The following is a 24722-nucleotide window of genomic DNA, read 5'->3' on the forward strand; positions in this document are numbered from 1 at the left end:
TTCAATGTATCACCCTCTCAAAACTGTGCAATAATGACAATTTAAATCACTCAACCTTTGTACTTAAGGAAACTAAACATTTCCCCCTCACTTTCAACTGTGGGTTAGATTTCAATGTAGTCACATTTCTAAAACATTCAGAGGCCGATGAGCTACTTAGATCCTTTGTCACAATATATTATATTAATGTAGGAATGTTGTAAAGGATTGCTTACCACCTTATGGTGGCCTCAGGGTGCTTTAAAATGTATAAGCTTCAGGTAGCCGGTTAGCGATTTGCAGAAAGCTAGTGATGGAGGACCAGTGGTCCATCCAGGAAGAGTGGGGTGTGCTGAAGACAAGCACCGTTGAATATGATCCATGATATGACAAAGCCTTAGACAATATGAAGAGTCTTGAGAGCCAAGGATGAAGAGGGCTCATGCAAGGCAATAAGTTACTCTTCTGCTACTTAGCGGCGAGGCTTAGAGTTATGGTTAAGCTTCATGACTGTTTAACGTTGATCACAATTAATGAATGTTTCCTCCAGTGTCCTTGAGAACACAATTGTTGAATATTACCTTGGATGTTTTCTTGTTGAATACAGTTGTGCATCGTCCTCTACTGTGCACTCAACAAGTAGTAAGGCCAAGTGGATAAGGTTGTTCTCAAGGTGATGAACAAATTGGAAGGCAGTGTGATGGCTAAACCCTCTCACAAAATACAGAGTTGTAGATGGGTTGGTATCCTTGATGGGGAACCTTCCAATGAGGGGTTCAAAGTGCCCTCGTAGACACAGAGAGCGAAACTCATTTATAGCCAATCAGACGCGAGGTGGAAAGCTAGTTAATGATTCATGCAACGCCTACAGTGCGCAATACTGCTTTTACCGTCCTCCTGCACATCCATGTGGCCCATTCTGCCCATGTAATGAAAATATATACCTGCATTCTGCAACCACATGTACCCCCTTTGTCATTAATTTAAATGCCGTCTAGTGTTTGGAAACTCTCCACTCCCTCTTTTCTCTGGCCTTCTCTCTTTCAGGATTGCTCTCTGCTCTGTATGACAAAGCAGAGAGCAGAGGACATGCTGGCAGGGGTGCAACTATCAATGGCGATGTCGGTGCAGTGGTACCAGGGCCCAGTGACCTCATGCGCCAACTAAACCCTAATTATTCCTAGTCAAACAGCAGTCAGAACGGCCATTTTCTTTGCATGTACCTGCATTATCATGTATATCTGTAGACCACATGTGCACACCCTCCTCTTTAGTTATCTTGATGCTGAATAACATATCTATTGTTACCCAATTCAGTGGCATTAATTTTACTATCCACAAAAGGATGAAAGGCTGTGAAGACCCTGCCAGGATTTGAACCTGTGACTATAAGTTCAAACACAGACTCTTGCCGTTAAAGCCTTACCCCACTGAGCCACCAGGCACAGATAGGACAATTGAGGTCGTTGGCACTCTTGCTACGCCAGTGCAGGCTGGAAGAAGCTGTGACAGATCTGATCCCTCTATCATATAGACCTGTAGGAGTCAGGGAAGGTGGAGGGGCAGGGGCAGGGGAATAATGTCACTCACCTGCCCACCGATTCATTCCTAGCTGTGGAGACCCACAAAAAGGTAAACGAAGGCTGAAGATGCAGCTGCTTACACATCTAAAGTCACAGCAGTGGAAACCACACTGTATATCATATTCCTGAGTTACAGTAACAACTTCCGCCCAAACACATACACAAAAATCTAATCAATCAAAAAAGTGAACATGCATGAAAGAAAAGTAAAATTGGTCAGTATTAGGGGTGGGTGTAACTGGCGTAATTCTCTCTCACGTATTTACTTGTAATTACCTCAAAATTACTCACAATTCTGCGTAATTATATGAGAAGAATAATCCAGTATTAAGCGCCATTTTCTTGGTGCAAAATGCACCTTTGTGTCCAAAATGTACGCGAGGATGCATTCTGTGCCTAGAAAATAGCACTAAATACCACAGGAAACGAACACTGACACTTGCTCTCTCTTAGTTTGTCGTTCTGTGCTCCTGCGATATAATTTTTGATCCAAATTACTCTTAAATACTCAAACTAGCGTAATGGCATAATTTCAGTAATTTCGCAACAGAAGAGTAACGCGTAATTACTGAAATTACACAGATTATTACTCAGGTGTAATCTACATTTCGCCAAGGCCCAGTCAGTTTATGACCCACACTCCATCCACAGACAAGGAAAATTGCTATCTATACATTAATTTAGAAACAAAACCCACCTTGTCTCAGCTTTAAGAGCTGGAATTGCTCTCTGTATGTCTAAGGGTTCATTCTTTTATACCATGCAGCGCTGCATGCGTTCTTAGTAAATTTGCACCAAACCTCTTTGAATATGTCAAACTTCATCTTCCACTATAATACATTATAAGGATATTGTAAGTCACCAAGGAGTTTCATGCCCATATACAGGAATGAGGCCGAAGGCCGAGTTTCTTTATAAAGTTATAGAACTACGAGGTGACTTGTGATATTCTTATCATGTACTTAAAAAGTAAACAAGGGGACCCGAAACATTGGCTAGGACCACGGGTATCAATCATGACTTCAAAGAACATCGGTCCTTAGCAATTTAGAGAAATAGACAGACAATCATATATAGACCACGATGGGATACTATATAGTTACCATGTCCAGCCGGACAAGCATTTTTTTTTTAGTATTAGATCATAGATTATAATCAGGGTTATTAAAACAACAGCAGTTGGGGTAGGGCACAGTCCTGTACCATACTGAGGGAGGGAATAAGGGGGGGGGGACAATTGACAAACAACAATTATGGAGGCATGTTTTCTTAACTTTACTTAGATAAAACAAAATGCACGGATTAGTTCACACTGGTGAAACACACCTGAAAACAAGTGAGGCCACTTCTGCTCAGGACCCCTGAACCCTGCCCCCGCTCAAAATGCATACATTACTGGGCCGGCCCAGTGGGAGAAAGGGAGTGACGCCTCTGCCCATTGATAAAAGGAAGGTAATGGATGTCCATCTGCCTCCAGAAAGGCCACTCAGGCCACCACCGGGCTGAAGACGGCACCTGAACAACACAGACACCACCCAAATCGGCCCCACAGGCTGCCCAAAAAGCAGCCCACAGCTGGAACTCAGATACCGGCCTCTCGGAAGCCATGCTTGCCCATGTTTGGCCTTCCAGACCGAATTCTGGACTTATTAGGGTGTTCCAGAGGTATGTTGGCAATCTGAAAAATATTTTATAAGCCTTGAGCTGATATTTGTCCATGATGTTATGGTCGTGGCCGTACTTAATCAGTGATAGAAGGGTTGATGCTAGTACAAGTTTTATTGTGATGTAGATGGGCTTTCTAGGGCGTTATTTAGTTTGTAGGATTTAATTATTATTGATTTGGCCTTTGCCACGGTGCACCTCAAGTGCTTTTTGCTGCTCCTTTTACTTGTATTCAAACACCCAGGTAGTTATAGGCATCAGCAGTTTTGATTTCACTAGACCCAGGCTCCAGGTAAAGTTTGATTTTTTGTTGCATTAGCAAATACTAACATTTTAGTCTTTGAGCCGTTTGTGACCAAGGTGTGTTGCCACTGGGGCAAAGAATAAGGCTGTTGCCGTTCTGAGCTATTTTGCAGCAGCAAATCCATTTCAGCGGGAAGTCGCAGAGAAGGTATTCGGCCTCATGGAGCCCTATTCAGCTACAGATTTCAGTCTTGCCCCGCTGGTGGAATTCAAAGGTAGAAATCTTTCATGGGTGAAGGAGCCAAAAGTATCCAGCCAGTGAGGGACCTTCCATAGGTGAGAATTTAGAATTTCCCCTAACCCGAGCTTTCCCACAAAAGTCTATGACTTCACCAGGAATTCATCCAATGGCTATCTGGCCTTGTGGACTCAGCTTCCGCAACCTGTTGCCTTGCATCACTGAGGATTTTTGAGTTCCTTTACAGTGACTAAGTCAGAATTTAAAACTACTGAAAGGGACACAGCTGGTCACTGTATCAGACCCCTACCCCATCACAGTTGGCCTTAAACCTTACCCGTGTCCGGTTGAATGTGACCAGTTGCCCACAGTTGATGCTTTGCCCTTTTTGTCGCTATTTTTATATAAAAGTTAAAAACTCATATCACCAATTCCATTTATTGGATTTTTTAAAATGTTTTGTATAACCTATTCATTGTTTTACATAAGATACAATATAACCCTGTAGTCAGAAATTGCGACGTAACAGACAAAACAGCAAGTTGCCCAAGCTCCATCAGGTACCTGGATAGCCTAAAATTCCATTCCCCGTCAATTCCCTCCATTGTGATCACCCCAGTCTTCCACTGTGCGGGGTTTCAACATTTATATGCCCATGTATAGTGTCAAGGGTCTTCAATTAAACAGCTCAAGGTGGATCCCTCTGTACTGAGTCTATTCTCCTCAAAATTCTTTACATTTTTGAGAGCAGCACTGGGCCACGAAAATGGGCCATTGAGCGCTGAGGGAGCAGTCCAACCCACGTTTCCACCCTTCCAACGAGTGTGCTGTTGAGTCACTTCTTGCCTTGAGAATGTCATGTTCCATGAAAACAAAGCCTACCCACAGTCAAGCCCTCTTGCATCTATTCTAATCAATGTCATCAGGATCAGTCCCTGTGTGGAAGTATTATTCCAAATCTACATTTTCATGCAATAAATAAATAATAGTGAATAGTAATAATGTTTAAATTGGCTCCAATGCACAAGTGATGAATTAACATGATTATAGTTGAAACTACTTTAATATATTTGGACATGGCCACCTCTGCAGGACAACCCCCACGCATTTTAACTTCCCCCCTCTTGTTTTGCTGAATTCATTTTTGTTGACTTCAGGACTCTGTATACTTTACCACTGCTAACCAGTGCTAAAGTGCCTGTAATCTCTCCTCTAACATGATAAAACTAGCTTACATCTAATTGGTCCATTTAATTTACTTGTAAGTCCATCTTAGAAAATGGTACCACATGTACGCAGGGTCTGTATATTAAAAGCTATTAGTGGGCCTGTAGTAATGTGAATGTCCAGCAATGACTGCCCATGATGCCCAACCAGCTTTTTTTGCTACAGCAACCACAACTCCAAACGCCCAGTCTGCTTTTTGCACTATAGTGATGACCTTCCACAAAGCACTATATGCTCCTCACAACCTCCTCCACTGCAAACTGAACTCTTTGTGCCAGAGTCGAGAAGGTAACTTTTTCATTTGGAGTAACCTGCTGCCTGTATATCCGCATATGCTCCATTGCTGTTGGTCTGAACTTGTGACGTTCCCCGGTTTAGCATGACCAGATGACTACAAGTAGTGCTTTGTGCTTTTCTGCGCTATACCTATTTTAAACATTCAAATTATAAAATTGAATCTCTCCGGGTCTACTGATTGGATGTTTGTCCTTCTGGTATTATTTTATTTAATAAAATTGACTCTATTTTTCTTTTCCTAATTGGTTTGGGATTTATCTTCTCTTGTGCTTTCACTTTATAACTGTTTGTGAGCAGCATAGATACTTTACCCTTTCCCTCTAATATAAGCCTGACTGCTTTATGCTAAGCTACTAGATGGTTAAACACTTTTGTGGTTCACCCTAACAGGGATTGTGATCGTTCCTTTCATGGCCTGCACCAGTAACCCAGTTTCTTGTAGTAGGTGTAAGAACGGGTATTATTATTTGTGGTGGTAAATTGCCCATCTAAAGGAAAATAACACTTCTTGTAAAGATGAAAACTCATCTTCATCTACATCTAAACTGAACTAAAACCCGAATCCCTTAGTAGCTATGTGTAAACTATTTATGCAGTGTCAAAACAGTAATAAATTCAAAACACCAAGCAACTAAAATACCAAACCAAATTTTGTAAAACGGAGTGAAATGTCGTAAACAAAATGACACCGAAACAACAAAAGTCCAACAACGGGATATGAATTTTTGAAGTTTTAAAGTAAAAAATCCTCCCTGCTCAGGACCCTCTGAAATGTTATCCGATGCTGATGAACCAGAATCTGTATACCTGAAGCAGATTGGTCTTGACGGCATTCTGGGGCTTCGGAGATTCCTCACAGTAAGTTGTCTAAGTCCCAAAGCAGAATGGGATTTAGCAGCTTTTTCTGAGGTACGGGAACCTTTGAGCAGGACAAAGCTGAAATTCAGTCTGATGCTGCGGGATTGCTCGAGTCAGATACTTTTTCTGGCAGGTCCTGTGGGGCCCTGGAGGAAGAGTTCTCAAAAGTTCCCAAAAATGTTCTGGTACCCAAACAACCATAGAAGCACACTTCTAAAAAACCCTAGGACCTTAGGGGGGCACTTAGAGAGTGTCTGGCAGAGTCCAGTTCAGGCCCAGTTGCCACTGGTCAGCTGGGAGGGCAGTCCACTGATGCTTGGAGTCTACTTCATTGTCCTGGGTACAAGTGCGAGCAGGTCCAGTCCTTGAGGGGTCATCGTAGGTTACAAGCAGAATTTCAGGTCTTCTTCTGGTCTTCAGCAGGTCTAGTAAGCGAGGATGGTGCCTGGGGATGCCTCATTTGTGCCTGGCACCAGCTAGTTGGTGAGGGGGACTCCTAGCTCTTCCCTACCCAATGGGGAAAAAGTTTCCAGGAGCAATCCCACCCATATTTTCAGCAGTTCGTGTTTTCCCTACTGATAGCAATCCCAAAGTGCCCCTCAGTCTCAAAATACAAGATGGGGAAACCCTTTTATTCTTGTGGTGCAGAGCCTGTGTGCCCACTCAGAGGTGTAGCCGATGTAATGAGCAGCCACCTCCTCTGTGGTGTCTAAAACTGGTTCTGGCAGTAGCTTTCCTCCCACTGGGTTTGGTGCCAGCCTGACTCAGGTGACAAACGCAGCCTTTCTAGGTTTCACCTAAAATTTGCTTGTGACAGGCAGGCCACTTTGAAGATAATTAAGTTCTTGGGTGCATCCTAACTAGTCTCCTGCAAGGGGAAACAATCACCTACCTACACCGAGGCCATCGTCTCTGTTCTGGGAGCAGTTTTAACACCTCCTCCTCAGCTCACTTAGGCCAAGTACTTGCTGGGCAATCGTTGGAGAGCTAATGAAAATAGCCTCCAGCAGCATCAGGCGAGGCATTAAATATATTTTAAAAGGTCTTTCAATGGAGTCTGTAGCTGGTACATGCCAAAAGTTATGAATTAAAGTATAGAATCTATACTTTAACTTCTTCTTTGTGCCATTTACCACCTGACCAGTGACAATGTTGTTTTGGGCCTAGTTAATGGGGGAATGTGCCATTTCTAATGTCACACATGTTCCTCTCCAACATATGCACACTACTTGTGGGCAGCATTGTGTGCTTAGGGGTGACTTGTGTAATATTTAAAATCAGATTTCCTACCTGTCAAAAGGGTGATTGACAGGTCAATGCAGCAGGGTACAAGCTGGTGCTGTCAGGCTGCACAGGGTAGTTCAGAAGCCATGTTTTCACTGCCACTGTAGTGCATAGCACAACAAGTGCCGTAGTCACACATATGTGGCATTTAACTTTCCATGCCAGGGGTGTATTTCCTACCTATACTATGGCCTTATAGGACAATTAATTGCGCCAATCAGGTTTAAGCCAGTTTTGACAAGTTCAAATGGTGAGTACAAGCACTTTACTCTTGTTTAGCAAGGGTAAAGTGTACAGAACTCTAATGCCAACAAAACAGCTAGGGTAAACATTGCCGGAAAACCACACAAAAAAGATGGTAATTTCCTACAGTTGGTATCAATTGAGCTGTCACATACCTCATGTAAAGTCTCAACCTACACACCGCTTGTCGGTTACAAAATACAGCTTCATTTTGGCTTATACATATATATTTGTATTATCATCATCAAAACTTTTATTACGATCACCAGGATCCAAAAAAGTACAGAGCACAAGTATAAAAACAGGGATATAAACATTTGGAAATCAATATGTTAAAAACAATTTCATAAAAATCAGATGTGCAAAGAGCAAAATACAGTAACGCCTAGAAGAATAAAGTGCTTCATGCAGGTAGCTTCCTACACCTGATCCACAGTGCGTACCACAATCTCGAGAGGCCAAAAACTATTGATCTACTAGTGTCAGTACATAAAGTTCTTACCACCTCAAGAAAATGGCCCAGACCAGCAAGTCTACACTATGGAAATATCAATTTATTCCTCAGAGATAACTAATGTGAGCAGAAGAAAAGTAAATGGACAGGCTTTGCACGCAGGGCACAATCATCAATCATATTTGTATCACACCAAGCCATGGCCTGTGCATGGTAAGAGCAGTGGGGCCTTGTTGGGGGGGAAAGGGAGGTGGGGGTGATTCAACAGACAACTTGAGAAAAATTAATAAATAATAATTTTTCCCTCTTCGTCGTCTGTCGAAATCCCCTCTCACCTGGCCCCATCGCCCCACCGCTCTTACCTGCACGGGTTGCTGCTGATCACATCATGCGAATATCAGACTCTATGAGAAGATATTACATCTATACTAGTTACATAGATTATCTTTCTTTGAAAACACATGTTGTCAACTCAGCATTACTCATTAGAGTGCCCAGGATGAATTATTCAGTCATGGCTCGCCACCTAAGCATCAGTTTAAATTATGTATATGATGAAGGATTAAAGTTAGCATTTTTGACCTAAGTTTTCTGTATTCATGTCAAGTGCTAGAGGATCAAAGGACCCCCGATGACCCTTAAAGATTCTATCCTGATGTAATTGAGGCTGGTCAGTCACTTTTGTAAGGAAGATACAGTTACGAGTTTTGGATTTCAAGCAATAATACACGATGGTCTGTGTGTTCATGCATTATATGTGAAAACTATAAAGTATCCTTTTAGACTTTGGGGCCGATTCACAGAACTAATCTGAGACAAAATCCTAAACTTACTACTTTTGGTATTCACAGAAGGCATTTAGTAGTGGTAAAGTTAGGATTTTGTCTTAAATTAGGATGTTGTCTTAAATTAGGATTTTGTCTTGAATTAGGATTTTGTTTTAAATTAGGATTTAGTTTTAAATTAAGATTTTGTCTTAAAACCAAAACTTAAGACAAACTTAAGTTTAACTTAAGACAAAATATTAACTTAAGACAAGATCTTAATTTAAGACAAAATCCTAACTTTACTACTACTAAATGTCTTCTGTGAGTACCAATAGTAGTAAGTTTAGGATTTTGTCTCCTTTTCAGTTTTTGAAAGGAGCAATCACAATTCTAAAATCACACCAGGCTTTACTGAAGGATGTAGCTTTACCTTGTCCACTATGTTAGCGTTGGCTTTGCACTGGTAGAGGAACTTCAAAATAATTTCATCACCTTCCCAAGCGACAATGTGCAGAGGAGTCTGACCTTCATCCTGTAACAGAAAGATTTAAAGCTGGGTTGCTTCAAATGGCAGGAAACCACCATGAGCTGCCATAAAATGGTTTTGAGCAGAGCCGAATGAGCATAAGGGAAAATGGGAAAACCTTTTGATGGGATGGAGGGCAAGGATCTAGTGTTATAAACATTTCAGTCCTAAAAACATCCCAGAGGGTGGTGTGCAAATCTCTTCCGGCCCCCTCCCCTTTCTTATTGGTATTGGCCAGGTGGATGGGATCCCCGAACCTAAATATGAGCCCCTCCCCTTTTTCTTGTATTTGGGACTAAGGCCCAAAGACCAAAATATCACATTTTCCATCAAAAAAATCTTAGAAATTCACAGAAAACAACAAAGGTTAAAGTAACATTATAGTTAGGCGAATATATCAGTGACAACATTAACGTTTTGAACTAAAAAAAATACAGAAATTCACCAGTTGTAGTTAGAAGGGCTAACTATAACTTGCGCCCGCCATGCAAAATGCTTATGACCTCACCTATTACATCTCTCTTGGCATGTTCTATCAAATCATTTATGACGTCACCGAAGACATGTCAAATGACATCATTGATGACATCATTCAAGCTTCTTTTGCACATCCTGCTCTATAGACCAGTATGGCATTAGAGGCCTGAAAGTAAGTACAAAATAGCTCAGAATAATATGAAGCATTATTATTGCCATCACAGATAGAACTCCATTGGGAGTGTCAAGCATGGGTTATGTGCAGCATTAACCCTATACCATACACTTTGTGGGTAGCTTAGCTCACATTAACAAGCAGCCACAGATATATGGGAAACCCTTATTGCACATAGTGTTCAATTGGTATTAAAGTGTTCAGAGAAAGTCAAGTCACACAAGATACTGGATGTCTCTTCCAAATTTAATAACCTACTATGGACAGCCTTTATCTGCATCAAACGTCTCACAGTCACCGAACCCACATTGAGAAATGAAGTGGATACGAGTAGAAAAGTGGGTACAATAAACAATGTTTTCTCTATGGAGAGAGATCACTGTGTACCACACTGTTTGTAGATAGTGAAACTCTCATGAGAAATACATCCCAGAGCATTAAACAGTATCTACTAGGAAGAGTGCACAATCTATGGAAAACCTGTACTGAAGGTGCTAAGTTTAATACTACTTGCAGGCTGCATATTGTGCTGAAAACATTACAGGCACACAATCTTCTAAAAACTAAACAAACACAGGTTCATAGGTCGGTATCTGGTGCACACAATCTTCTAAATTATGTGGAAATGTCATGCTGAGACAAATCTTTCTAACTCATGGTTGCTAGGTGACCTAGGTATTTGGGGCAGATTTATAAGATGCTGGTGCATCTGTACAAATGAGTCAGTTTCCCTGTGCCTCCATGCGAACCCTTGCGCTACCATGGATGCACTGTATTTACAATACGGCGCACCTTGGCACAAGGATTGACGGATGCGCCAGCAATTCTGACGCATCTGTTAGTGCAAAAATCACTCACTGCTAAAGTTGTGTCGCAAGCACAACGCAACTCCAGCAATGCACGGGGAGGCCTATTCCCAATACACTGTGTCACTCCTTACGCCTGCTCCAAGCAGGCGTAGGGTTTTTACGCAGCGGCGTCCTAGAAGTGGCACAGTGAAATCTTGTAGATTTCACTGGGTCACTTCTACAAGGTTTTCCTGCATGGGAACGCCCACCCTGCATACATTATACCTGATCCTGGTATAATGTGGCGCAGGGCTTTACATTATGACGCATCTCCCTAGATGCGTCACATTATAAATGGGCCAAAACGTGGCGCATTGTTTACTCTGCCGCTTCGTCACAAAAAGTGACACAACGGCGACGCAAAAGTGTTTCATGGGGCTTGTAAATCTGCCCCTTAGTATCTACTAAGTAGAATATTAGTCCTGTTGGAAACTTTCTCAACAGAGCTAAAAGACCTGTGGATCATACTGGACAGAAGTAGTCAACTGTCATTTGCACACAGGGTTACTCTTCAATACAAATATTTATAATGTGTTCAATACCTCTACATGCATATGATGCATTAGAAGCACATCCATTTTGTAACCACTAACATCCAGTACCTGGGCACAGGCTGTACATAATCAGGTAGAAAATAATAAGGTAGCTACCAGCCACTATGTAAACTATAAAACAAACAAGCACACTCATTTGATGATGTCATCAGAGATATCGTCAGTGATGTCATACATGATGTCATAGAATATGCTACGAGTGATGTAATATGTGCGGTCATTAGTAGTGAACGGCGGTGGTGCAAGTTATAGTTAGCTCTGCGGTGCAGCAGTGGTGCAGCGAGTGGCAGCCATGGTTGAGGCTATGGAGGATTACAGAGCGGTAACAGTGGGTCATGAGGGGACCAGGGTTTCTAGTGGTGGGTGCAGTCGGGCATAGATGGACTTGTCTTTGGCGTGCATGTTGCTTGTCTGCGCTGTGGCCCTCACTAAGTAGGTTCAGGGAGAGGGGTGAAAAAGTGCAGGGTGTGGTGGACAGGCCCTAAGCAAAATTCTGCAGTGCTGCATTGAGCAAAGCTTAAATGATTGTGCTGTACCATATTAACAAATCACGGGCCAATGATGTTTTCATCTGCGCTAGCACAAAAAATGACTTTTTGTGTGATGCTTAACTTTACAGTATAGTGCTAAAGCAAGCCAGCAGTGTCTTGCTTATGATTTGCACTCAAAATATACAATCCTGTACAAATTTCCACACAATGACAAGTGGCAAAGTGTAAACCGTGCAAAATATGCAATGCTGTGGAAATTAATCATATGGCATAAAGGAAAATAAAGTGATAATTTGCATGTTGATTGTTAATGTCTAGTTTTATTTGAAGTTTGATTTCAAGCAAAGCTAGGTCACTTTAGTTAAATAGTTGTGGCTCAGCTATGTAGATATTTGCATTGAGAACTTTTTTCAGTAATATTTTGAAGAGGAGAAAGAATGGTGCACTTCTGATGTGAACAGGGAGGGCATTCCAGCATTAAAAGTGCAGTACAATCGGTCAATTAGGAATAGATAATTAAAGCAATTTATTAGTATATCGCTTACGTTCTGTTCATCCACCATTGCTCCATATTCAACCAGCAGCTTGCACAGTTCTAGTTCTTTCTTCCGACAGCAGGCGTGCAGTACAGTGTCTCCATATTTCTGAGAAGACCAAATTACATTAATAAGAAAAGGAACGTGGACATATTGCTGAAAGTGTGTTATATCAATTGCATCTTGCTCAAAAATGCATGCACCACAATAAATGATAAAGACTAGACTGTCACTAGACTGTAAGTGTGGACTGCATGAAAACATGTGTAACTGGAATTAAGAACCATTTATGCACTCAGGAATACCCAGAAATGCCATTACAAGTGGTCCAGTGGTAATGGACATGCTGCGATTAAGTAAGGCGAGTTGGTGGTTTTTATGGGGTTTCTCAGCTCGAGACATTTCGGACTAAGTGGTTTCCTGCGCCCATTATGTATGTTTACTGTTAAGCCTTAGCACTCGGCTCTCAGGCTTTCGGCAGACTCCAGGGGCCACATTTATGAGGTAGTGCGTCACTTTTACGCCGCCGGTGCGTCACTCTTTGTGACACACCAGCAGCGTAAAAAATGCGCCTTGTTGCGCCATATTTACAAAGTGACATATCTAGGTAATTGCGTCACTTTGTAAACCCCTGCGCCACATTATACCTGCTCCAGGTATAATGTATGCAGGGGGGCGTTTTGACACAAGAACGGGTCATAGAAGTGCAGTGATATCTATAAGATTTCACTGCGCCACTTCTAGGACTCAAATGTGTCAATTTCTTACGCCTGCCTCACAGCAGGCGTAAGACTGATGCAGGCCCTTTCACATGGGACTTGCCCCTTGTGAAAGGACGCATTGCTGGAGTTGCGTCACTTTTGTGACACACTCCAGCAATGCGTCACTTTTGCACCATACAGATACGTCAGAAATACTGACGTATCTGTAACTCCTTGCGCCATGATGCGTCATACTGTAAATATGACGCATCATTGGTGTCACAAGGAGGGTGCAGTGAAAAGTGACCCATCGCTGTTTTCACGCGGCGATGCGTCACATTTCATAAATGAGGCCCCAGGACTTTAGGACGCGACTCCGCCCCTCTCGGGCATATTCCCTGGATTTTCTGGACTAATTAATTCCTGCATAATCGTGAGTTCTTTTTTTATTTACATATGAGCATTAATACCGACTCGTTTTCAGCAGGACGTGACTCCACCCCCCAAGAAAGATGGGATCGGGCAGGGGTCTTTATGAGGTTTGCTCGGAAGGCAATAACAAGGGTGCAGTGTATTTATAGAGGGGCGGAGGGGAAGGTTAGTGTTTCCATTGCCTATGATCGTGTATGGCAAGCTCAGGGGGCTGAAAAGAATTTAGAAAGAAGCTGGGTTAGTGGAGGGTTTACCCCCGTAATAACATTCTATGAGCAGATTCTAAAGTCCATTGCGATCCAGGAGTGGATGGAGAAGGAGGAGGAGAAGGAACCCGCATCAAGAGACCTACCCCTGAGTGTTTTGAGCACCAGTGGATTACAGGGAGAAAAGGATACAGGTGGGTCGGAGACTAAACGAGTTTGGGGGTAGGAGCAGCTAGTTTTAGAGGGGCCAAACACACTTAGTGGTCGTGAGAGTACCGGAGCCCTGGAAGAAGCTGGTATAAGGTTTACCTTAACTGGACAGAGTAGATATCTTTTGCACTCTGTTCCGTATAGGAGGAGTCCTATTGAAAAACAAGTTAGTACCCCCAAGCTATTACTCCGGTTAAGAAACCTTCAAAGGGAGGAAAGGTGAGAAAGTGTAAAAAAGAAACAGCAGCTTCATTCTCTAAACCACCACCCTCGCTCAGGTCATATTTTAAAATCATGGAGCTTGTGGCTGATCCAGCAAGAACTGAGAAGTCCCTTCAGGATATAGGAAAGGGTGTAGGTGCTCCAGCTACACCTACAGGGAAGAAAGATTTGGATGAGTCACTGAGTTTGGAGAATCGGTTCTCTCCTCTTATGGGGATTGGGAAAGAGAGCTTAGATTAAATTATATCTGGTACCCTAGGAGCTCTGAGCACTCCTGCACAAAATGTTTCCACGTCTATTCTGAGGCCTGAGCCGGGGCCTAAATCTATGCCTACCTGTCCCAGAGGAGGATTCTAACAGGGAGGGCCCCCCAGAACCCAATGAAGAAGGAGCGAGGATGGAGCAGGGAGCCTAGGGAGGGGCCCCCTGAAAACTCAAGTGACAGATCTTCTACTGAGTTTAAGACAGGATATGTTGTCTAGATTCGAAACCTCCGAACACAATCAGAGGGCTATACAGGATAAATGTGGGATTCTTGAGCAAAAGGTGGACGGGATTGCGTTGCACACAACAGTGTTGGAGAAAGGACGTAAAGGGGCTGGGTGAGGCTATAGCAGGGAATTCTAAAGAAATAGCAAGCCTCAGAGAAGAAAATAAGTCCTACCAAGAAGATCTGGAAAGGCTGGAACTTCATGCTAGACGAAACAATGTCCGTATTATGGGGGGGTGCGAAAGTGCAGAAGGCTCGGACATTAAGTGTTTTTTATGTAACCTCTAGAGAGGATAGGAGCGATATTACCTGGGATAAAGAACTCCAAAGGGTTCATAGAAACCCTTATAGATTACAATCGGGTAGAAAAGCACCAAGAAGAATTTTAGTTAACTTCTTAACCTATTCAATTAAGAAGTTGGTGTTGGGGCGAGCATTAAAGGAACGAGAGATAAAACAAGGGGTTGTCACGTATAAGATACGTTCGGACCTGGGTGAAAGAACTTCTCAGCGACAATGGGAGCTGGGCTCTAAAATGAATGAGTTGCGTTCCAGGGGGGCCCAAGTCCAAATGAAATTTCCTGCTACGCTCAAGATAATGTGGCACAACAAAATGCACATGATCAGAGACCCTACGGTGGTGGATGGTTTGCTAAAACAGATGGAAAACCCAAAATAGGGACAGTTCATGTATATAGGTGTATATAGAGAAGCTACACAGCTGAGTAGCAAGACACTTCGTATGTAAGAGACACGCAAGGGTTAATAAATATGTAGGAATGTACAGCAAATATATAGCAATATACAAGTATAAGATTTTCGTTTATATACCCTTATAAATCTGCAAAAGATTCCCTCTTTTTTTCTGCATAGCGGGACCTCGAAGGCCGTTTGCCTTAGAGATAGGGTGGGGGGTTCCCCAGGGGGGTGGGTGGGGGGGCACGAGTGGCTGGGAGCATTTGGGGGGAAAAATAAAAAATATAATCCTCTTTCAGCTATGCGATGGGTGGGCCCTACTAACTCATAGTGACTGATGTATTAGTGCATGTATACAAAGGGTAGGTCAATACAAGACTGACTTAGTAGGTAATGGTAGAGGTTTGAGGATAGATAGATGACGAAGAATTTAGTGTACTTTGTATCCTGGAACGTTAATGGTTTGAAGTCTGCAAGAAAGTTAGGTCGAGTAATGGAGTTTGTGAAGAGATCTGAGGCAAGCGTTATATTATTGCAAGAGACCCACCTAACAAAACATCAATTCTTGAATGCTTTTAAAAAACGGTCTTGGGTGCAAAATATTATTCGTTCAGATCAAAGTAGTAATACGAGGAGGTGGCTATACTTATAAGAAAGAATGCGGGTATTATAGTATAAAGTCAGCAGACAGATTCGTCTGGGACGTGGGCCCTAGTCAAGATAAAAGTACAGGGATTATCCGTGATTGTAGTCAGCTACTATGGGCCTAATGAGGATAATCCGGATGTATTAATCAAATTGGAACTATGCTTAATGTCGTTATATACCCCAGTAGTAATTGGAGGAGATTTCAATTTAGTATAAAATAAAAGTTTGGATACAACCTCCAAAGCTAACTATGTTACGCCACTTAAAACTATGGCAGTGCATAAGGGGGATAAGGGAGATTTCACTTTTTTTTGTAAAAAGTATGGTCATCATTCCCGAATCGATTATTTTTTACTGAATCATGACCTGGTATCTGGGGTCGAAATGATTAAGCACGTACCTGCTATACTTTCGGATCACTCAGTTGTCCTCTTATCATTAAAAATACCTGATAAGAGAGGTATAGCTAGATGGACTCTCGATAGGACAATTTTATTCGATGAGGGGGTAATAATAAAATAAAAGAGGAGGTTGTGGTATTTTTTTAGGCCAACAGGGGGCCAGCTAAACCTCAAATTGTATGGGACTCCCTTAAGGCTTTTTTGAGATCTATAAGTACGGGCATCATGGTGGGTAAAAAACGAAAGGCTGCTTGAAATGATTAAGAATAAAGAGCAAGAGGTACAGGAAGCTTCCCTTAAGAGCTCTAATATTATGGGCTTTCTTAGGAAACGATTAGAAATTTTGTAATTAGAATACCAAGAGGCTTTGGATAAATTATTGATTGATAAATGGAAGGTTAGTAAATTGCAGCATTTTGCTTATGGGGAGAAGAGTGGTGCCTTGTTGGCATGGAAAGCAAAGATTGATAGGGTGCGTAATAAAATAGTATGCCTAACCGACCATGTGACAGGGGACACATTGGATACTAACGCCAAAATTGGGTTGGAGGTCTCTAGGCATATGAGTAAGTTGTATGAGGATGAAATTTCCCCTGGGAGGGATAACATTGAAGGTTTTCTAAAAAGGAAATTTAGCTCCCAGTTATGAGTGAAGACCAGAAGACAATATTAGCTGTGGATATAACTGAAGAGGAGATTCAACAACAGTTTAGGAAAATGGCAAGAGGGAAAGCTGCAGGGCCGGATGGCCTTCCAACCAAGATTTATCTTAAACTCCTTGATGAGGTGGTACCAGTGCTTAGGGAACTTTTCAACTTAATACTAAGAGAGTGAGAAGATCCCCCTGCAAGTTGGGCTGAGGCAACAGTAACATTGTTACTAAAACCCAATAAGGACCCCCTTGCGGTCGACTCATATAGGGCCATGTCATTGTTGAACACGGACTATAAGGTGTTTGCGGGGATTTTGGCCACCAGAACTGCAAAGGTATTAAGGGTATAATACACAAAGACCAGAAGGGCTTTATTCCCGGAAGGCAGCTCAATGAGTTAACTTTTCAAATATTGGGAGTAATAGATCTAGCAGAAACTTACAATCTTCCAGTAACTATGGTGGCGGTAGACACCGCAAAGGCTTTTGACCAGGTTTACTGGCCATATCTGGGGGAAGTTTTAAAGGTATTCGGCTTTCGCCATAAGGTTATAAAGTCCTTTCAACTTCTGTATAAATCCCAAAGAGCAAAGGTCTTGGTTAATGGGAAGTTAACTGATTGGGTCAATATATCACGAGGAACTAGGCAGGGATGTCCCCTGTCTTCGCTTCTATTTGATATGTATATTGAGCCGTTAGCGGCATGGATTAGACAAGACCCAGCGATTATTCCTTTTATATATGAGAATCTTGAGATTAAATTGGCGCTTTACGCGGATGATCTTTTACTCTAGACACTAAATCCGCAAATGTCTATTCCTATATTAATGGCTAAAACTGAAGCATTTGGAAGAGTTTCAGGATACAGAGTAAATATAAACAAGATTGAAATTATGGAATGGAATCAATCAGTACAACAAGTACAGGCAAAACCGAGCATGCGTTACCTTGGTGTGATAATTACACAGAAATTGGCTGAAGTCACTAAGGTAAATTGGGAAAAGATTAGGCAAGAAGTAGAGAAATTGCTTGTCAGATAGGCAAATCTCCCGCTAAATCTGCATGGTCGGGTGAATCTTATTAAAATGATCATTCTACCTAAGATAACTTTTCATTTTAATTCAAATCAATACCATTATTATTTGATAGAATGAAAATTACTAAGTTACAGGGTAGGCTGGGAAGTTTTATCTGGGCCTCTAGGGGTTCACGCATATCGTGGAGGAGATTGAGGAGGAGATTGAAGAAGGGTGGGTTGGCGTTAGCAGATTTGAGGATGTATGGATATGATTTTCTTTTTAAGAATTGCAGGATACTTTTAAACAGGGTGGACAGTTTGGCTATTGGCAGTCTGTTTGGAGCTATGTTGGAAGAACTAAGGGAGGGTCAAGATTAATTTTTGTTTAAGTTTGGAGACTCGAAGTTCTTAAAAAAAGTGAGATTGAAGATTCTATCGGGTATTCTGAAAGCCTGGGTTTATATTCGTAAAAAGTTAGGTATTACTTATTATGCGTCTAGAGCCCCGATTTGGGAGTCCCCAGGGACTCCGGAATGCCTGGATGACTCACTTAGTTTCCCATTAAATGTTTCGGGTATTTCGTATTGGGGGGATCTGAAGATGGGAACTGAGTTAGTTAGTTGGGAAGTTTTGAATCAGATGACGGGGGGAAATCTAACCAGGTTTAAATAGGGATCAAATTTGGAGTGAAGAGGAGGATGATACTTGGTTAGCTCAAGCGACTAAAATTGGCGCTATTAAGAAGGAGGTAGCTCTGTGGTATAAATCTTTGATTAATACAGAAGATGATTTAGAAGAAGACATTCAAAGCCTCTGGGGGGTGGGAGTAGTGGATACTAATTTAAGGGAAGCATGGTTGGCCTCCTTTGCACTATTGAGGGAAAGTGTGAAACCTGCCTATTTAAAACGTAACCACCTCTTCACGGTTTACAGGGTAATTTGGTCCCCGGCGAGATTAGAGAGGTTCTTAGGGACACACTATAAATGCCCAAGATGCAGAGATCCAGTAGCTGATGGCATGCATATGTTTCTAACAAGCCCTGAAATTGAGAAGTTTTGGTTTGACATGTGCCAATTTTTAACCGAAGTTATAGGCATATCTGTGAAGGTTAGTCCTGCCATGGTCTTTTTGGGAATTTGGCATGATAATGTTACTACTATTAGTAGATTAGATGCAAGATTTATTTTGTACGTAATTTTATTAGGGAGAAGAGAGATTTGTAGATCATGGAAGGCTAACCTTCCACTACATTTCCGGTAGTGCAAAAAAGGTGTTATATATAAGTAAGCAGGACCTAATGTGTGATCCCAGCATTAAAGAGAAAGTATGGCTTAAGTTGGTAAACTGGTTTCCAAATCTGGGCCCGCATTTATGAAATGTGGCACATCGCTGCGTGAAAACAGCGATGCGTCACTTTTCACTACGCACTCCTTACGACATTCCTGATGTGTCATATTTAATGTATGACGCATCATGTCGCAAGGAGTTACAGATACGTCAGTATTTCTGACGTATCTGTAAGCGCAAAAGTGACGCATTGCTGGAGTGTGTCACAAAAGTGACTCAACTCCAGCAAAGCGTCCTTTCACATGGGGAAAGCCCCATGTGAAAGGGCTTGCGTCAGTCTTACGCCTGCTGTGAGGCAGGCGCAAGATTTTGACGCAACAGCGTCCTAAAAGTGACGCAGTGAAATCTCATAGATTTCACTGCGTCACTATTACGAAGCTTTTTGCGGGGGAACACCCCCTCTGCATACATTATACCTGACGCAGGTATAATGTGGCGCAGGGGTTTAAAAAGTGATGCATCTAGCTAGATGCGTCACTTATTAAATATGGCGCAACGAGGCGCATTTTTTACACCGCTTGTGCGTCACAAAAAGTGACGCATCGGCGGCGCAAAACTGACGCAAGGCCTTCATAAATAAGGCCCCTGGGGTCCAATGATTAAGCCAATGTTGAGCTGTTGGTCCGGTGTCCCTTCCGTGCTATGGGCACTCTCTGGAAGGGTGGAATTCGAAACAGCTTTTCTCTCTTGATTGGAAGGACTCCAACCTGGCGTGGGTTTTACCAGAGAAGGGGACGAATATAGCCAGCAAGTAAATTGGCAGAATGAGGCCACAAAAAAAAAGCCCAACTGAATAAGTCCAGGGGCTGAGGACAGAAGTACACCCTCGCGCCTGCCTGCCCCATCTATCACATTAGGATGAGAAGGTGACTTGAGATATACTCTGTTCACATAATAGATTAAAATAATTAGGCCCAAATGGTGCATTGTACAGCACAGTTTTCCAAAATAATTAACTAAAACTATATATATTTCACAGGATGTTGTTAATGGAAACCCATGAAATATTCTACTACTGAAGGGTCTGAAACAGAACCCGGCCTTTAAGTATGTCTGGTCACTAATCACCCTGTTCTAGTCACAATAGACATCAACTTAGATGTCATTGTTGATCAAGATTGAAACTGTCTTTAAATAGATTAGATAAGATTCCTTCACCTATGGACCATCAAGAGATTGTTACTTCATAGGGCCCTTCACCACTGAGTGTAGACAGTAAGCAGCCTGATTCTGTCTATAAAGCGCTTTGGGATGTTTATTGGACAACTGTACTACTACTCGCAAGAAAGACGACAGAGATGGAAATGCTTCTATCAACCAACGAAGGGCTCATATGGGGTCTCCAACTTTTTCTGTACTGAGAGCTACTTATGTTCAATCAAACGTATTGAGAGCGATTAACATTATTAGTATTGTATAATTTCAATTTTGTTATGTGTATATTAATTCTGTCTAGTCCTGGCAATAGTGAACTTTATGAAGAAAATACATTTTAAGTCTGGATGTGTAGCTCAAAGTCTTCCTCAAAAAAGGGACAACAATCCTTTCTAGTAGACAACATGTGTAACGAGAAGTGGTCTGCACTCCGCATTATGGAGCTGATCCAGAAAGGTAAATATTTATCAGATCATTAAGTCTACACTTGCACCTATGTGTAATCTACACTTTTGTGCTGTTCACCATTTCTGAATGTCAACATATGTCTCCACCCCCTCAGTTTAGGGACTGGAGACGTTTAATTATGAATTTACCAGTGTAAAGTTACTAGGAGGTTTCTCTATGGGAAAGTATAAGAAACATTTAAAGAGAGTTTATAAATTAAAAAAAATATATATATATTTTTATATATATTTATCCACACCACTTCACTCCCATGAGCTGGTTGCTTGCGCTTTCTCTCCAGGAAAGAACGTGGAGCACTGACCCAGGTTAGTGCCAAAAATACTTATTTATTCAGCTGTTGTTCCGTCGGCCATTACGCGTTTTGGTACACAACGTACCTTGATCACATGACACATATATATCTATTGAAAACAAAGCCCGAAAGCAGATTCCGATGGCACACTTCAGCTTGCCTGCCCTCCGCCCCCTTGTTCTTAAACCTGCCCCCATTTCTGGTAATTCATTAGTTGCCTACGCGTTTCAAGGCTCTGCGCCTCTTCTTCCTGGGCAGTGATTACACCAAAAAGCACGAACTCACTGATTAGCATTTCCGGTGTTTTTATTTATGCTAATCATCGCAAATGTTCCGGGGACATGAAGTCCTCATGTGAGTTAACAATCTCCCCTAAGTGGGTGGGCTGCTCATGTAAATATTGTTCACAATTGGTTAATTGGGGAGATTGTTAACTCACATGACGACTTCATGTTCCAGGAACATGAACTTGCGTGGTTCCGAGCCACGATGAGGAGCACCATCTCTGCAATGTAAGAGAGGCTGTGGGCTGGAACTGTTCCGTACCCAATTTGCAGCACAGTGAGCCATTTCAATAACAACTTGCCCCCATAATAAGGATCCTACTAAAGGAACTTAATTGTAAACACACTGACTCCGTTATCTGGCAGCTATCCTTAGCGTCCCAAGATGGGGGATGCTGGGACTTGCAGTTCCTATGGGCCATCGGGCCTCCACCAATGGGGGGAATGCAGGCAGCATTCAAAAGAGGGACTACAAAACAGCGCCAGTAATTTTTTGTTCGACATCTGATGAAGGCAAACTGCTGAAACGCGTTATGCCAAGGACCTAATAAAGTCAACTACCTGCTTGCAGACCACTGTAGTTCCCTGTTGTTCTTTGGTGCAGCAACTTGTGTGGATATTTTGCGTGCGGCCACTGCACGCTGAGGGAACCCGTCCTTACGTTTCCAGAAATTAGTGGCGCACCTGTACTTTCTTCGAGGGATCGAATTTCTTCTGGAAACGCTGCGGCTACGAGAGGACTGTGTTTGGCCAGCATGGGGCCATAGTTCATGGCGAGGCGCTGAGTATTTACCGGCAACTCCTAAACAGGTCTGCATCGGTAGGCTGCAAAAGACATTGGTCGCAGCAGGTGGGGATCGCGGAGTCTCAAACACACTGACTCCGTTATCTGGCAGCTATCCTTAGCGTCCCTAAGTGGGGGATGCTGGGACTTGCAGTTCCTACGGGCCATCGGGCCTCCACCAATGGGGGGAATGCAGGCAGCATTGAAAAGAGGGACTACAAAACAGCGCCAGTAATTTTTTGATCGGCATCTGATGAAGGCAAAATGCTTAAACGCGTCATGCCAAGGACCTAATAAAGTCACCTACCTGCTTGCAGACCGCTGTTGTTCCCTGTTGTTCTTTGGTGCAGCAACTTGTGTAGATATTTTGCGTGCGGCCACTGCACTCTGAGGGAACCCATCCTAACGTTTCCAGAAATTAGTGGCACACCTGTACTTTCTTTGAGGGATCAAATTTCTTCTGGAAACGCTGCGGCTACGAGAGGACTGTGTTTGGCCAACATGGGGCCATAGCTCATGGCGAGTCGCTGAGTATTTACCGGCAACTCCTAAACAGGTCTGCATCGGTAGGCTGCAGAAGACGTTGGTCGCAGCAGGTGGAGATCTCAGAGTCTCAAACACACTGACTCCGTTATCTGGCAGCTATCCTTAGCGTCCTAAGATGAGGGATGCTGGGACTTGCAGTTCCTACGGGCCATTGGGCCTCCACCAATGGGGGGGAATGCAGGCAGCATTCAAAAGAGGGACTACAAAACAGCGGCAGTAATTTTTTTGTTCGGCATCTGATGAAGGCAAAATGCTGAAACGCATCATGCCAAGGACCTAATAAAGTCCCCTACCTGCTTGCAGACCGCTGTTGTTCCCTGTTGTTCTTTTGTGCAGCAACTTGTGTGGATGTTTTGCGTGCGGCCACTGCACGCTGAAGGAACCCGTCCTAACATTTCCAGAAATTAGTGGCACACCTGTACTTTCTTCGAGGGATCGAAATTCTTCTGGAAACGCTGCGGCTACGAGAGGACTGTGTTTGGCCAGCATGGGGCCATAGTTCATGGCGAGGCGCTGAGTATTTACCGGCAACTCCTAAACAGGTCTGCATCGGTAGGCTGCAAAAGACATTGGTCGCAGCAGGTGGGGATCGCGGAGTCTCAAACACATAGCGTCCCAAGATGGGGGATGCTGGGACTTGCAGTTCCTACTGGCCATCGGGCCTCCACCAATGGGGGGAATGCAGGCAGCATTCAAAAGAGGGACTACAAAACAGCGCCAGTAATATTTTGTTCGGCATCTGATGAAGGCAAAATGCTGAAACGCGTCATGCCAAGGACCTAATAAAGTCACCTACCTGCTTGCAGACCGCTGTTGTTCCCTGTTGTTCTTTGGTGCAGCAACTTGTGTAGATATTTTGTGTGCGGCCACTGCATGCTGAGGGAACCCGTCCTAACGTTTCCAGAAATTAGTGGCACACCTGTACTTTCTTCGAGGGATCGAATTTCTTCTGGAAACGCTGCGGCTACGAGAGGACTGTGTTTGGCCAACATGGGGCCATAGTTCATGGCGAGGCGCTGAGTATTTACCGGCAACTCCTAAACAGGTCTGCATCGGTAGGCTGCAGAAGACGTTGGTCGCAGCAGGTGGGGATCGCGGAGTCTCAAACACACTGACTCCGTTATCTGGCAGCTATCCTTAGCGTCCCAAGATGGGGGATGCTGGGACTTGCAGTTCCTATGGGCCATCGGGCCTCCACCAATGGGGGGAATGCAGGCAGCATTCAAAAGAGGGAATACAAAACAGCGCCAGTAATTTTTTGTTCGGCATCTGATGAAGGCAAAATGCTGAAAGGCATCATGCCAAGGACCTAATAAAGTCATCTACCTGCTTGCAGACCGCTGTTGTTCCCTGTTGTTCTTTGGTGCAGCAACTTGTGTGGAGATATATATATATATATATATATATATATATATATATATATATATATATATATATATATATATATATATATATATATATATATATATATATATATATATACACACACATATATATATATATATATATATATATATAATATACTTTACACCAAATCTCCGATTTCAGAAACGATGGGCGGACATTAAAATTGACAGTCCCGTTAATAGGAATCAAGAGTCCTAGCAACAGTAAGCACGAACTACAAGAACCATCAGGCTATGTTTGCTAACGCCCACAGTTAATCTCAATAAAACGTGATCCCGCTTAAAGACCGCTGTCTCCGTGTGGTGGTGTATTGCCAGT

The 24722-nt window shown here is 42.8% G+C and overlaps 1 protein-coding gene across 1 annotated transcript in view; it reads right to left on the reverse strand.

Moving 5' to 3' along the window:
• The window catches only part of LOC147724750 (uncharacterized), a 427049-nt gene that overhangs the window by 276406 nt on the left and 125921 nt on the right, over positions 1-24722 (reverse strand). The window contains exons 6-7 of the mRNA XM_086966280.1: positions 12455-12553; positions 9269-9370 (exon numbers count right to left, since the gene is read on the reverse strand). Coding sequence (XP_086822406.1) covers positions 9269-9370; positions 12455-12553 — 201 coding nt within the window. The remainder of the gene's footprint in view (positions 1-9268; positions 9371-12454; positions 12554-24722) is intronic.

Source organism: Lissotriton vulgaris, chromosome 4_1 (genome assembly GCF_964263255.1).
Source record: "Lissotriton vulgaris chromosome 4_1, aLisVul1.2, whole genome shotgun sequence".
Taxonomy (NCBI): domain Eukaryota; kingdom Metazoa; phylum Chordata; class Amphibia; order Caudata; family Salamandridae; genus Lissotriton; species Lissotriton vulgaris.